This window comes from Bos taurus, chromosome 15 (genome assembly GCF_002263795.3).
Source record: "Bos taurus isolate L1 Dominette 01449 registration number 42190680 breed Hereford chromosome 15, ARS-UCD2.0, whole genome shotgun sequence".
Taxonomy (NCBI): Eukaryota; Metazoa; Chordata; class Mammalia; order Artiodactyla; family Bovidae; genus Bos; species Bos taurus.
The window spans coordinates 17,964,851-17,979,113 of NC_037342.1; the positions used below are offsets into that span (position 1 = coordinate 17,964,851).

A 14,263-nucleotide genomic window follows, 5' to 3' on the forward strand; every position below is an offset into this window, starting at 1 on the left:
TATAGTAAAGAAAATGAACTGTGCTTAGTTATTTGTGTTTTGATTATTCTGAAGGGCCGTGATGACCTGAGACAAGATGCCGTCATGCAGCAGGTTTTCCAGATGTGTAATACATTACTGCAGAGAAATACTGAAACCAGGAAGAGGAAATTGACTATTTGTACTTATAAGGTAACTTTTATTTCTGCTGCTTCATAAAGGACATATAAAAGACGCCATTATTGAGGTAGGGGTCAGCAAATACTTTCCTGAAGGATAATATTTTAGACTTTGTGGGCCACATACATAGGTCTCTGTTGCATATTCTTTATTTATTTTTTTCCTTGATAGCCCTTTAAATCTGAAAGACCATTCTTAGCTCACAGGCTATACAAAAATAGTTTGGGACTGGGTTTGGTACAAAGGCCATATATTGCTAAAGCTCTGATTTAAACAGTATTTTTCTTTTGTAAAAGTATACATTAATGTTAATTGCAGCATTTTTTTGTTTCAAGAAATCTTGTTCTTATAATCAGCTAAAGTATTTTCCCTTTATGTTTGACCATTTAGCCTATTTCTGATATAAAAGTGCTCTTTAGAAGAGAAATGATGTTAAAAAGAAAATACTGATTCAGTGAAAAATATATTATATAAGGTAGAGTTTTAAAATTCTAAATATGCTAGTTTTTGACTAGGTAATACATTTGCATGGTTCAAAAATCCAATAATAGAAAAAGGTATAAAAAGGGAAGCCTTCTCTCACCTTTTTCCCTTTCGCTGTAAACCTCATGCCCCACCATCTCTTATTCTTATAAGTACCATTTTCATTTGTTTCCAGTGTTATACAAATAGAATATATGAATATAATTCCTTATTTTCCCCCCTTTCCTAGAGACAACAATATTTTTTTAACTCAGCAATATATTATAGAAATTTTTTGCTTTTTTAACAACTGCTTTCTGCATTAGTACAGAGTTATCATAAAAGTCCTTATCATATAAAATAGGCATTTGGGTCATTTATAGTCCTTTACTGTAGCAAGCAGTGCTGTGCTGCAATAAATAATATTGAACATATTTCATATATGTACTGGTGAATCTGTGGGATATATTTCCTAAAGTTGGACTGATGGGTAACAGTAAATGCACCTATAATTTGGTAGATATTGTCAGATTACCTTTAATAGAGGGATGTCCCAAATGCATTTCCTCCAGTATTTTGCCTGAGAAGATAATTCTTAAGTCACATTATTCTATTAATTTACTCATCTTTGACTCTTACATGAATGCTCATCTAGCACATTTGCATTTTTAAAAATTGCAATAAACCTCCATTTTGAAGGATGTGTTTTCTATCAGATCAGATCAGATTAGATAAGTCACTCAGTCGTGTCCAACTCTTTGCGACCCCATGAATCGCAGCACGCCAGGCCTCCCTGTCCATCACCAACTCCCGGAGTTCACTCAGACTCACGTCCATCGAGTCAGTGATGCCATCCAGCCATCTCATCCTCTGTCGTCCCCTTCTTCTCCTGCCCCAATCCCTCCCAGCATCAGAGTCTTTTCCAATAAGTCAACTCTTTGCATGAGGTGGCCCAAGTACTGGAGTTTCAGCTTTAGCATCATTCCTTCCAAAGAACACCCAGGGCTGATCTCCTTCAGAATGGACTGGTTGGATCTCCTTGCAGTCCAAGGGACTCTCAAGAGTCTTCTCCAACACCACAGTTCAAAAGCATCAATTCTTCAGTGCTCAGCCTTCTTCACAGTCCAACTCACATCCATACATGACCATAGGAAAAACCATAGCCTTGACTAGACGAACCGTTGTTGGCAAAGTAATGTCTCTGCTTTTGAATACGCTATCTAGGTTGGTCATAACTTTCCTTCCAAGGAGTAAGCGTCTTTTAATTTCATGGCTGCAGTCACCATCTGTAGTGATTCTGGAGCCCAGAAAAATAAAGTCTGACACTGTTTCCACTGTTTCCCCGTCTATTTCCCATGAAGTGGTGAGACCAGATGCCATGATCTTCGTTTTCTGAATGTTGAGCTTTAAGCCAACTTTTTCACTCTCCACTTTCACTTTCATCTAGAGGCTTTTGAGTTCCTCGTCACTTTCTGCCATAAGGGTGGTGTCATCTGCATATCTAAGGTTATTGATATTTCTCCCGGCAATCTTGATTCCACCTTGTGTTCTTCCAGTCCAGCGTTTCACATGATGTACTCTGCATATAAGTTAAATAAACAGGGTGACAATATACAGCCTTGACGAACTCCTTTTCCTATTTGGAATGAGTCTGTTGTTCCATGTCCAGTTCGAACTGTTGCTTCCTGACCTGCATACAGATTTCTCAAGAGGCAGATCAGGTGGTCTGGTATTCCCATCTCTTGAAGAATTTTCCACAGTTTATTGTGATCCACACAGTCAAAGGCTTTGGCATAGTCAATAAAGCAGAAATAGATGTTTTTCTGGAACTCTCTTGCTTTTTCGATGATCCAGCGGATGTTGGCAATTTGATCTCTGGTTCCTCTGCCTTTTCTAAAACCAGCTTGAACATCAGGAAGTTCACGGTTCACATATTGCTGAAGCCTGGCTTGGAGAATTTTGAGCAGTTTTCTATAGGTGTTCCTTTCTGGTTTCATTCCTATATGTCCTATTTGCCCTTTATTTTCTGTCACTGCTGTAACAAGGCTTATTTATTTATTCGTTGTTTCTATTTCTGTGAAGATATAAACAAATTACGGTAATTACTGTCTATTAGTAGAAAAGCAGTCTTTCAGAGACACTTAGGATAGCCCCATATCTGTTTCCTAAACCTGCAAAATGGTATATAAACAACTGTTTATTTTTTCCAGCAAGTTAACCCTACTTAAACTCGAGGTATCCCAACCATCAACTAAAATTAGTTTAAAAATATAATTAAAAATACAATAATGTTTATAATGTGAATAAGCTGCTTAGGATTAATGATAATAAGAAAGATGCAAGACTATATGAAAAAAAATTATACAAATGTAACAAGAAAGAAAAAAGGAAAAAAAAAGTACCACATTATAAATGGGAAGACACTTAAAAATGTCAGCTGATTTCAAATTAGCATAGACAATGAAATTCCAGTAAAAATTTTGTAATGTGGAACCATGATATAAAAGTTTATCTTGAAAAATATATTGGTGAGAATGACTAAAATGTCTTTGATAAAAGCAATACGTGAAAGTGGACACTGTCCAGTCATAATGGAACCAAAGTAGCCTTGACAGATGTTTATATATACATGTGTTAGAAATTAGTATATAGCTTTGACATAAAGTTCCTTAAATGCTATTAACTCTGGGTATGATGGGATTATGGGCAGTACCTGTTTTTTAAATATATTTTGAATTGCCCTCAATGAACATTTTTTTAATTATAAAAATTATTGTTAAATTAAAAACACCAAAAAAATAAAAAATAAAAACACCAAATAGGGGAGCAGGGAAAAAGAAATTAGATCTACCCACCAAAATTCTGATTGAGTTAGGCTATTGTAACTGAAAACTGAGGTTGTAACTGAAAACTGAGGGGTTTTTTTTAGAGCTTTTTAACTTCCTACAGAAATAGAAATATAAAACTCACTTATTATTTGGATGAAGTTGAAGAGTGGGAAATCATTTTTAAAAAGCACACTTTTTTCTTACTTGCAAATTTGTGAGAAATTTGTCACATGAAACTTTATTGTTAACTTGATGCTTTCTAGTACCAGTTAGCAAAAAGCGAGTTCTCATGGAATGCTAAGAGCAAAAGTTAAAATTAAAGATCTTTGAAATCTGATCTTTGATGTGGTTTAGATCAGTGCTACTCAAATTTAACAGGCATTCTAGTCCCTGGAAGGGTCTGTTAAAACGCAGATTGCTGAGCCCCTAAAATTTCTGATTCTAGGATGGAGCCTGAGAATATGCATTTCTACCAGGTACCAAGTTGATGCATCTGCAGTTTAGGAACCACACTTTGAGACCCAACAGTCTAGTTAATTTGCTATCTATTGATTTAGCTTCATTGTAGGACAAAGTTGATTAGTTGTTAACTGTCTCCTCTGACTGCTCAGACGTTTTTAGAGGGCAGATATTCAGTAACATGAGTGAAAGGGAGGTTTTGTGCTCTAAGTGCTAGACTTTTAGATGGCAAAAGCGATGAGTAGAGAGCTGGGATCCGATATTGTAGCAGATTTGGGCTGTGAGTGCTCAGTCACTTCAGTCGTGTCTGACTCTTTGCAACCCCATGGACCATAGCCCGCTAGGCTCCTCTGTCCATGGGGTTTTCCTGGCAAGAATACTGAAGTGGGGTGTCATGCCGTCCTCCAGAGGATCTTTCTGACCCAGGGATCAAACCTACATCTCCTGCATTGCAGGTGGATTCTTTACCACTGAGCCACCAGGGAAGCCCTTGGGCTATAGGATCACCTGGTTTTCTCAGAAAGCAGCTCAGGCTTCCAAGCAAATAACACAGTTTGGCTTCCAGAGTTCATTGCTATAAAGCATGAGAGAAGACCTTGACCTAAAATATTTAGAAGGCAAAAACAACTAAACTCCATCTCTACCTGGTAACTTTTTAAATATCTGATTTTCACAGAGAACTCTTTTACCAATTAAATAGTGGAATTATTTAATGTTATATATTTGAATATTAAAAAATGTCCTCTTGGAAGACTGTGTGCTCCCAAGGCAGGGGGCACGGGTTTAAGCTCTCTCAGGGAACTGGATCCCACAAACCGCAACTAAGAAAGTGTCCACATGTCACAGCTAAGAGTTTTAACATGTTGCAACTAAAGATCCTACCTGCCATAATGAAGATCAAAGACCCCATGTGCTGCAACTAAGACCTGGCACAGCTAAGTAAACTAAAAAATAATAATAATAAAAATTTTAAATGACCCCTAAATATGAGAGTTTGGGTTTGACTTTATTGTTTAGAATTGTATTATTGGGCCAATAGATCTATATTATTTTGAGATTACTCCAAAAATGTGAAAGCTGTGTTGTAGCTTTGTTGCTAGTTGTTCTTGATTTCAGTTAAAGGTTCCTGGAAGTACTGTATTGTATGTAGTGAAGTAGTCTGCCTAATCTTCTTTGGAGTCATTCCCAATCTGTCATTCAGGCTTCTTGTGACCATTGTAACAACAAGCCGGGTCATTGACTGCCTGGAATTAACTCTTGGTACGCAGCTGTGGCTCAGTGGTAAAGAATCTGCCTGCCAGTGCAGATGTGGGTTTGATTCTTGAGTCAGGAAGATCCCCTAGAGAAAGAAATGGCAACCCCCTCCAGTATTCTTGCCTGGGAAGTCCCATGGACAGAGGAGGCTGGCAGGCTCTGGTCCACAGGGTGGCAAAAGAGTCAGACACAACTTAGTGACCGAACAACAACAAAGACAACAACCCAAATGTCAAAGTGCAGCCTCAAAGGAGAGACTTGTATATTGAGGAACACAAGATATCAGAGAGAATCACATGGAGATGCAGGAAGACAAAGTTCATATTGTATTTGCTGGCACTGAGACATGGCCCTCTGATAACCAGGATTCGTGTGACTGGGCTAGTTTATCTCTACCAAAACTACATTTTTAGAAAGTATGTTGAACAACTAGCCTGAAATCTTAGATATGAGAGGATTCATTTTTTAAAATCAGTGTCTTATAAACAATATTTAAATGCTGAAAGAAGCTTTGTACTTAATTCTTCATTATGCCTTATGAAAAACATTGCCATTTGCCTTTTGAAACTTGAGTTCAATGTTTTTACGTCACCCAACATCTCTGAAATGAGATAGAAAGAAGCCAGCCTACTCCTTTCTCCATCAGTCTCTTAACAAAAGAAGGGTTTGATTTTTTTTTTCCCCTCATAACTAGATAGTAGTAGAGAGTAATTTTAGAAAAGGGATCTTTGATGGAATATATTAGGAGGTAAGGATGTTAATGTGATCAAGCATTAGGGTCACAGCTAGCTCAAAGTCAAAGATAAAGCTGGATTTTCTGGGAGGAACGTATTTAGAGGTACTTAAGTAGGAAGGAAAATAAGTTGGAAAGACTATGAGATCTGTTCATTCATTTGTTCACTAATTGTTTATTTACATGCCTAGTGGTGTATTAGATACTCTATCAGGTGTTGGGGATATAGAAGTAATACATAGTCTTAGTTCTTAAGAAGTTCATAGTCTACCATGGGAAACAGACAATTACAATACAGAGTGTTAAGTGCATTTTTGAAGAATGAAAAGAGCTGAAGATGGAGAAATCATACTTATCTTTAACATCACTGGGGAAGACCCAGGCTGAGGGCAGGAACAGGCTCCAATGATGCCTGGGGAGAGAAAAGGGAGAGGCTTGGCCAACAACTCCCAGTGGACCCTCAATACAAGGCCATCACCCCCAGGGTCACTGTGACTTACTGGAGCAAGTGCAGTCTTCTGAGCCAGGGTTCTTCTAGCTCCTTTTTCTTGTACCAATTAGGAGACCTTCCCACATTAATAGGCAGCCAAAACCTGTTTAATTGTTGCCTACCAAAATGCCTGTGATCTAGCACTGCTCCCGAGATTATGGCCCTGCCCCTAAAGAGAGGGCCTTGTTTTGGGAGCTTCTTGGCCCTGAGAGTGAGCACAGGCTCAGGAAGGATACACAGCATGGGACTCACAATCATTTGCCTCCTCCTACTGCTGGAGACAGTTTAACATCTGAGGGAGGATGGGAAGAAAGGAGGGGCCAGCCCTCTCTGCCCTGCCTCATTTGCTCCTGGTTATGCTCCTACAAGAAAAGTGATGAGTAGCCTAAGACCCACGGTACCTGGGCCCTATTCTGTGTCCATGATCCTTGGCAAACCCTTCCACTCACCCCTTTAACCAGGGCAGGTGGGCACAGGGCAAAAGGAAGCCTGAAGCCATGAAAAAGGCTTTAAAACACAAATCTTTTGCAGAGGCTCCTCTTAGGAACCTCAGGGCATGGTTCCTGTTCTGCCAGACTCCAGGGCTTAGGCCTGTGAACATCTTGGGGCTTAGGGTCTTAGGATCTGAGCAGCAGTGTTTTCCTCCACCAGCTAGCTCTTGAGATAGGCCCTGAGCCTACTCATCCAGAGAGGACAATCAGAAAGGGTTCAAGGCCCAGACACTGTAAAAACTGAGCGGGAGCCCACATGGGAGGGGCATGCACCCTGCTGTGGGATCACAGCTGCAGGGGACCACTTCAGGGGAAGGGCAGGGGGGCAGAAGACAGTAGGGGCATGCGTAGGCAAGGGGTGGGGAGTGGTGGCTTAGGACTGAAGCACCTTAAGTGCCAATTTTGTTTCACTGCAGAGCTTTTCACTTCCCTCTGCCTGTAATACTCTTTCTTCATATCTCTGCATGAGCTTTTCCCTTAGGTTATTAGTCTTTCAGGCTTTTCTCCAGTGTCACCTCTTCAGAGATGCCTTCTCTCACCATATAGAAAAGTCTCTGTTACTTTTTTAAATGTCTGTTTTGTTCTATTATACTTGTTATCTGGCATCATTAAATGTCTATTAGTGTATGTGTTCCCACACTAGAATGAAGCTTTATAAGGACATGTTCTTCATCTGCCTCATTGCCGCTCTATTCTCAATGCCCTAGCATCATGTGTAAGACATAATAGACTCCCAAAAAACATAGTTAATAAATTAATGAAATCTCCTCCATGTTAAGACACAGAACATAAAATAATAAAACATTTGAGTATATTAAAATTAAAAATGTATAGAATTAAAGATACTATAAAGACAGGTGGCTGAGAAAACAAATTTTAAAATGTTGATAACAAAAAGGATTGTTATTAATAACAACAGGGATTTATGTACAGAATATGGATATAGCTATTACAGACCAGTAATAAAAAGAGAGCCAGTGAGAAAATGGGTGAAGAATACAAACAGGCAGTTCACAAGAAGAAAACATTTGAATAGCCAATGAGCCTGTCAAGTTTTACTCAGCTTTCCTGGGAATCTGGAAAATACAAATGAAAACCACAATAAGATACTGTTACACACCTGTTGGATTGACAAAATGTGGAAGTCTTGATAAATACTACATGTTGGGAGGCTATACAATAGACTCTGCTAATGGGTATATAAATTGGTACAACTACTTTGGATAGTTATTTGCCAGTATATGTTAACTAAGTTGAAGATGCATATCCTGAATGACCCAGCTCTTCAACTTCCAGGTACATGTACACCCTAGAAAAACTGAAATGTATTCATTATTAAACTAATAGCATTGGGGATAGCAGCATTGGGGAAATCTGGAAACAATGTAAATGTTAATCAGTATTCCAGTCATCCAATAAATTGGATGATTATGGTATATTTATACAATGCAGAGTTGTTAAAATGAATAACTTAGAGTTAAATGTACTAATATAGTTAAAGGTATTAGTAAAATAGTGTTGATTGACAAAAAAGCAATTGCAAAACATACATATGGTATAAATTATTTAAAGCTTCAGTTCAGTTCAGTTCAGTCGCTCAGTCGTGTCCGACTCTTTGCGACCCCATGAATCGCAGCACGCCAGGCCTCCCTGTCCATCACCAACTCCCAGAGTTCACTCAGACTCACGTCCATCAAGTCAGTGATGCCACCCAGCCATCTCATCCTCTGTCGTCCCCTTCTCCTCCTGCCCCCAATCCCTCCCAGCATGAGAGTCTTTTCCAATGAGTCAACTCATGAGGTGGCCAAAGTATTGGAGTTTCAGCTTTAGCATCATTCCTTCCAAAGAACACCCAGGGCTGATCTCCTTCAGAATGGACTGGTTGGATCTCCTTGCAGTCCAAGGGACTCTCAAGAGTCTTCTCCAACACCACAGTTCAAAAGCATCAATTCTTTGGCGCTCAGCTTTCTTCACAGTCCAACTCTCACATCCATACATGACCACAGGAAAAACCATAGCTTTGACTAGACGGACCTTTGTTGGCAAAGTAACGTCTCTGCTTTTCAATATGCTATCTAGGTTGGTCATAACTTTAAAGTTACATATATATATATATACGTGCTATGCTGTGCTAAATTGCTTCAGTCGTTTCCGACTCTGTGCCCCGCTATAGACTATAACCTTCCAGGCTCCTCTGTCCATTGAATTCTCCAGGCAAGAATACTGGAGTGGGTTGCCATGCCCTCCTCCAGGGGGGTCTTCCCTAGCCAGGGATTGAACCCACAGCTCCTGTGCCTCCTGCATTGGAGGCAGATTGTTCACTGCTGAGCCACCAGGGAAGCCATATATATATATAAAGCTTTGAAATACACCAAAATATGTGAACGTGATAAGCAAGGTAGCAGTCATCTTGTTGGTATGGAGGGGCACAGGGTCAGTGAGGAGTAAAAGGGAGTTTTGTCTCTTTCCCAGCAAATATGAAAAATCTTAGATTTCGTAAAGCAGTTTAGTAGGTAAAAGAGTGTTTATATTATTTTCTACTTATATGTATATTTATAATGTCATAATTTTCAATCATTTTAATCTTTGGTAAAAGTACTCATTTTACAGTATGTTTAGGAACACATTTCCTCTTGAATAGCTAACGAGACTACAAAGCAAGAATACATACACTTTCAATTATTAAAGTAAAAAAAATGTATTAAAGTATACCCAAATTAAGACTACATTTGATGTCTTCCAAAGTGAAATTCTTTAAATTTGATTTCAAAGTCATAAGGAAAGCAAAGTTAATTCCTCTGCTAGATGGAGTAACCTAAGTATGGCTTGGTCAGTCACAAATGATGAGTACAATTAACAGTATTGACCCCTTAGAGAATCCTGAAGAGTGAGAGAAGAGCACGTTCTTAGAAGTCTAAGCATCAGGCTAGAAAATCTTACTGTTTGAGCTCATTTATTTTCAGTTGCTTTCTTCCTATGGACATTCTGTAATGCAACTTGTAGTGCAACTTGAAAAATTGCTTCACACTGACTCTGATAATTAAATAATTTTCATATGCTCTTTAATGCCAGTCCATAAACAAAAGGTATTTAATCTGTAACTTCAGGTGGTTCCCCTTTCTCAGCGAAGTGGCGTTCTTGAATGGTGCACAGGAACTGTCCCTATTGGTGAATTTCTTGTTAACAATGAGAATGGTGCTCATAAAAGATACAGGCCAAAGGATTTCAGTGCCATTCACTGCCAAAAGAAAATGATGGTGAGTAACATTCAAATATATATGTTATTACAAGATTATCTGGTAGCTTATTAAAATTGACAGTTATCAAATATTTTGGAATGTAAAAAATTTTAATTTCATCAGGTAATTGTATAAGACAGTATGCTCACTAGAGTGAAAGTTTGTGTGAATGAAAAAGGACAGTTTTTAAACTACGTTGTGTCAATCCTTGTCCGATGAGAAATGTAACTTTATTCAGTGTTTGCCTGTTTGTTTCCAATTTGGGGTAAGGTAGTTCTTAACAAACAAAATACTAACTAAAACCAAAAGAGAAAAAGTTATGAAAGAGAGGGAGACCTTCTAAGACTTTTGCCACATCACATCACACTGGCCATCTGGTCTGACATTCATTGACCCAATCAGTGACATTTATTGAATGTCTCCTCTTTATCAGGTTCTATGGTAAGACTTCACAAATATGAGTAATCACTATCATACTTATCCCATTTTAAGATGAAAAGAAGTTCTGAGAATTTAGCTTCCCCCAGGTCAGTGAACTAATAAATAATGGAACAAAGATTTAAACCTTGTCTGTCCAACTCTAAAATCTATTTACTTTTTATTTTGTTGTGCTTTCTGTTATACATTTTAAAAAATGTATGGTAAAGCACTGTAGGGATTGTGAGGGAAGGGTTTGTGAAGGGACAGAGGAGGAAGTGATCCATTCTACCTGGGACAGGAAAGAGTGGAAAGAATCAGATTCAGCACTTGGTGGTCCAGTGGTTAAGAACCCGTCGTCCAAAGCAGGGGATGTGGCTTGATCCCTGGTCTGGGATCTTAAATCCCACATGCTGATGGGCAACTAAGCCCATGTGCCACTGCTAGAGAGAAGCCCTCTTGCTACAATGAAAGATCCCACGTACTGCAACTAAGAGCTAACTGCCAAATAAATAATAGACAAATATTTATTTATTAAAAAGAAAAAGACTTCATAGAGGAGATGGTGTTTGAGGTGAGTTTTATAAATGAATTGGTTTTCTAGGAAGGAGGAACATAGAAGCAAAAGGGAAGGAGGCACGAACAGGCAGGTAAAGATGGCATAGGCTTAGTTTTTGAGGAGGAATAGATGAGACTGAAGCAGTAGTCATTAGTCAAAAAGTGGAGGGTTGCTTCATGAAATGTTAAGAAATTTGCACTTTATCCTGTAAGCAATAGAGAACCCTTGAGAAGTATAGTAATATCAGATTGGCATTTTAGAAAACTAACTCTGACAACACTTATATTTTGAGAAAGCTGACTAGAAGCATGAGATTAAGTCTGAGAGTAATAACAGTAGGAATGGAGAACAGGCAGTTCAGTATCATTGGTGCCCAGTTTCTAGATGGAGAGGCTATTTACCGTGTTGATGAATAAAGGAAGTAGCTGAGGTTTGCCAAATCTGAGAAGGTGAATTAGTTTGGATTTGGAAGTGATCCAAGTGAAGATATTGAGTGAAAGTTGGAGAGGCACATCAGGCTGGAGCTTAATAAAAATACCTGAGCCAAAGACACAGATGTGATTTGCATTTCTCTAATAATGAGGAATGTTAGGCATCTTTTCACGTGTTTCTTGGCCATCTCTATGTCTTCTTTGGAGAAATGTCTGTGTAGGTATTATTGCAGGGCAGCAGTGGTGTCACAGGCTTAGAGAAGACTTGTGGACACAGTAGGGGAAGAAGAGGGTAGGATGAATTGAGAGAATAGCAAGAAAAATAGATAGCCAGTGGGGATTTGCTGTGTGACACAGGGAGCTCAATCCAGTGCTCCCTGCCAACTTAGAGCTATGGGATGGGGTGAGACAGAAGGAAGTTCAAGAGGGAGGGGATGTATGTGTACCTGTGACTGATTCATGTTGATGTATGGCAGAAACCAGCACAATATTGTAAAGCAATTATCCTCCAATAAAAATTTTTTTAAAAGGAGGGGACATATGTATACCTATGGCTGATTCGTGTTGATGTATGGCAGAAATCATCACAATATTAAGTAATTATCCTCAAATTAAAAATAAAATAATTTTTTTTTAAAAGATACAGATTTGGAAGTCATTAGTCCATAGGTGAGAATTGAGCCCTTTGATGTAAATAAGCTTTGCTTCAGAAAGTTATTATATAGGAAGGAAGTGTTGAAGGACAGATCTGAGATGTTCGGCTGCCCTGCTGCCACAGTCAAGAATCAATCAACCCGTGATTGATTCTTCCTTTTTCTTATCACACCCCTAGATCTGTGATATACCTAATAATATATGGAGCTATCTTTGGCATTTTTGTGTTTACTCCACATAGGTTACAGAATCACTCAAATTACAATTGAATTAAAACAAATTACAGTCACTGTTGGTGTGCCTCTTTCCCCTAAAATTAACATGAAAACCCCAAAGGGATTATATTTTGTTGTTAATTGCTTCCCTGACCAGACTTGTAGCTTCGTGTGTGTGTGTGCTTAGTCACTCAGTAATGTCCAGGTCTTTGTGACCCCATGGACTGTAGTCTGCCAGTCTTCTCTGTCTATGGAATTTTCCAGACAGACAAGTTTCTTGTAAGCAAAGATAATGTCTAGTTCTTCTTTTTATTACCTTTATACCTACTGTTCCATTTTCTTATTGAAACTCCTAGTACATATTAGTTGAACACAATACTGAGAAAATAATTTTATATTTTATCTATTAAAGGATATGCAGAAAAAGTCTTTTGAAGAGAAATATGAAACTTTCATGGAGATTTGCCAAAATTTTCAACCAGTTTTCCGTTACTTCTGCATGGAAAAATTCTTGGATCCAGCAGTGTGGTTTGAGAAACGATTGGCTTATACTCGGAGTGTGGCTACTTCTTCTATTGGTAATCTTCTTCTACATTTTAGTAGATTCAGCACTTCCTACATTCTGTGTTACAGGGAGATGATGATGGTGATCATGGTTTTTCAAGCCACCATCATTAGATCATTGTGTTTCTTGTTGATCCTGATTCTTAGCTTCTAAATATAGCTCTTCTTATTTTGGCAGGAAAGAATTTCTTTTTCTCCAGGAAGAGAAGTAACACTGATTATTTTTCCTCTTTACTTAATAATGAATATGTCTTATTTTCTCTTCCCTCAATGTATTATTTTCTGGGATTTTCTTTGGAAAATAAAACTCATGATAATTCCATTTAAGTTATTTCCTTTAATTGTTACTGGTCTTTTGCATACAAACTTTATAACACAATGATATTAACACCCAATGATTGATTCTGTTTAATAGGAATAGGAATAATGATATGTATTTAAATATTCTGTGTACAATATATATTTTGACTTTTTAATTTGTAACAGTTTGGAACTAACAGTTAGTTAACAGTTAACAATATCTTAGAGTAAGGAAACTTAACAGGAATATCAGTGATCTATTGTTTTTAATAAAAGAACACTCTTTTCATCACTTAGGTACAGTATACCAGGAAGGCAGGACATGTATGTTTTGAAAAGTTTCTGGGTAATAATGAAACCCTCTTTTTCTACATTGAGAATCATGAATCTGATTCAACTCGTTTTATGAACAGGAAAGTAGGCCCGGTTAATGACAGAGCTAGCCAGGCATCCTGACACTCTGTTCACTATTTTTTCTGTAACATCTCATGGTGTTTTTCATTAGGTTAAAAACATTTCAAAGCATGCTATCATCTGTCTTAAAAATAGAAATGTGGTTTTTCCTGGATATATACCTGATTAAATGAATTAATGATTAATTTGTGTTAAATATAATTGATCAAGCAGAAGAAAGTTTCACTGAAGAATGAAGAATTTACCCCATAGGCATCTCAATTTAAAAGTATACTTAATAAATATTTGATTATATATAATGTACTGCTTTGGTAAATAATGGGTCTCAATTTTAACCACACTTATTTTGAAGTACAAATATTTGAATATATGTACATATTAGTAAAGGAAAAAAAATTTAAAAAGTCATCTAGGATTTGTAAAATGCAGTATAAATTAGAATAGCTGGCAAGATTTGACTTAAACTGAGCATGGCCAAAAGGAAATGTACAAAATATACAAAATTTCCTTTAGTAGGCACAAAAGCCTAATAGTCAATAGTATTAGTTCAAATTATGGCTAATTGTGTTATAGAAATAGATGATATCAGTGATT

General features: G+C 37.7%; 1 protein-coding gene across 2 annotated transcripts in view; it reads left to right on the top strand.

Annotated features, from left to right (window-relative positions):
* Positions 1-14,263, top strand: part of ATM (ATM serine/threonine kinase) — a 157,096-nt gene that overhangs the window by 121,788 nt on the left and 21,045 nt on the right. For both annotated transcript variants that reach the window (XM_005215785.5, NM_001205935.1), the window contains 3 exons: positions 55-171; positions 9,984-10,133; positions 12,804-12,969. In XM_005215785.5, the coding sequence (XP_005215842.1) occupies positions 55-171; positions 9,984-10,133; positions 12,804-12,969 (433 nt within the window). The remainder of the gene's footprint in view (positions 1-54; positions 172-9,983; positions 10,134-12,803; positions 12,970-14,263) is intronic.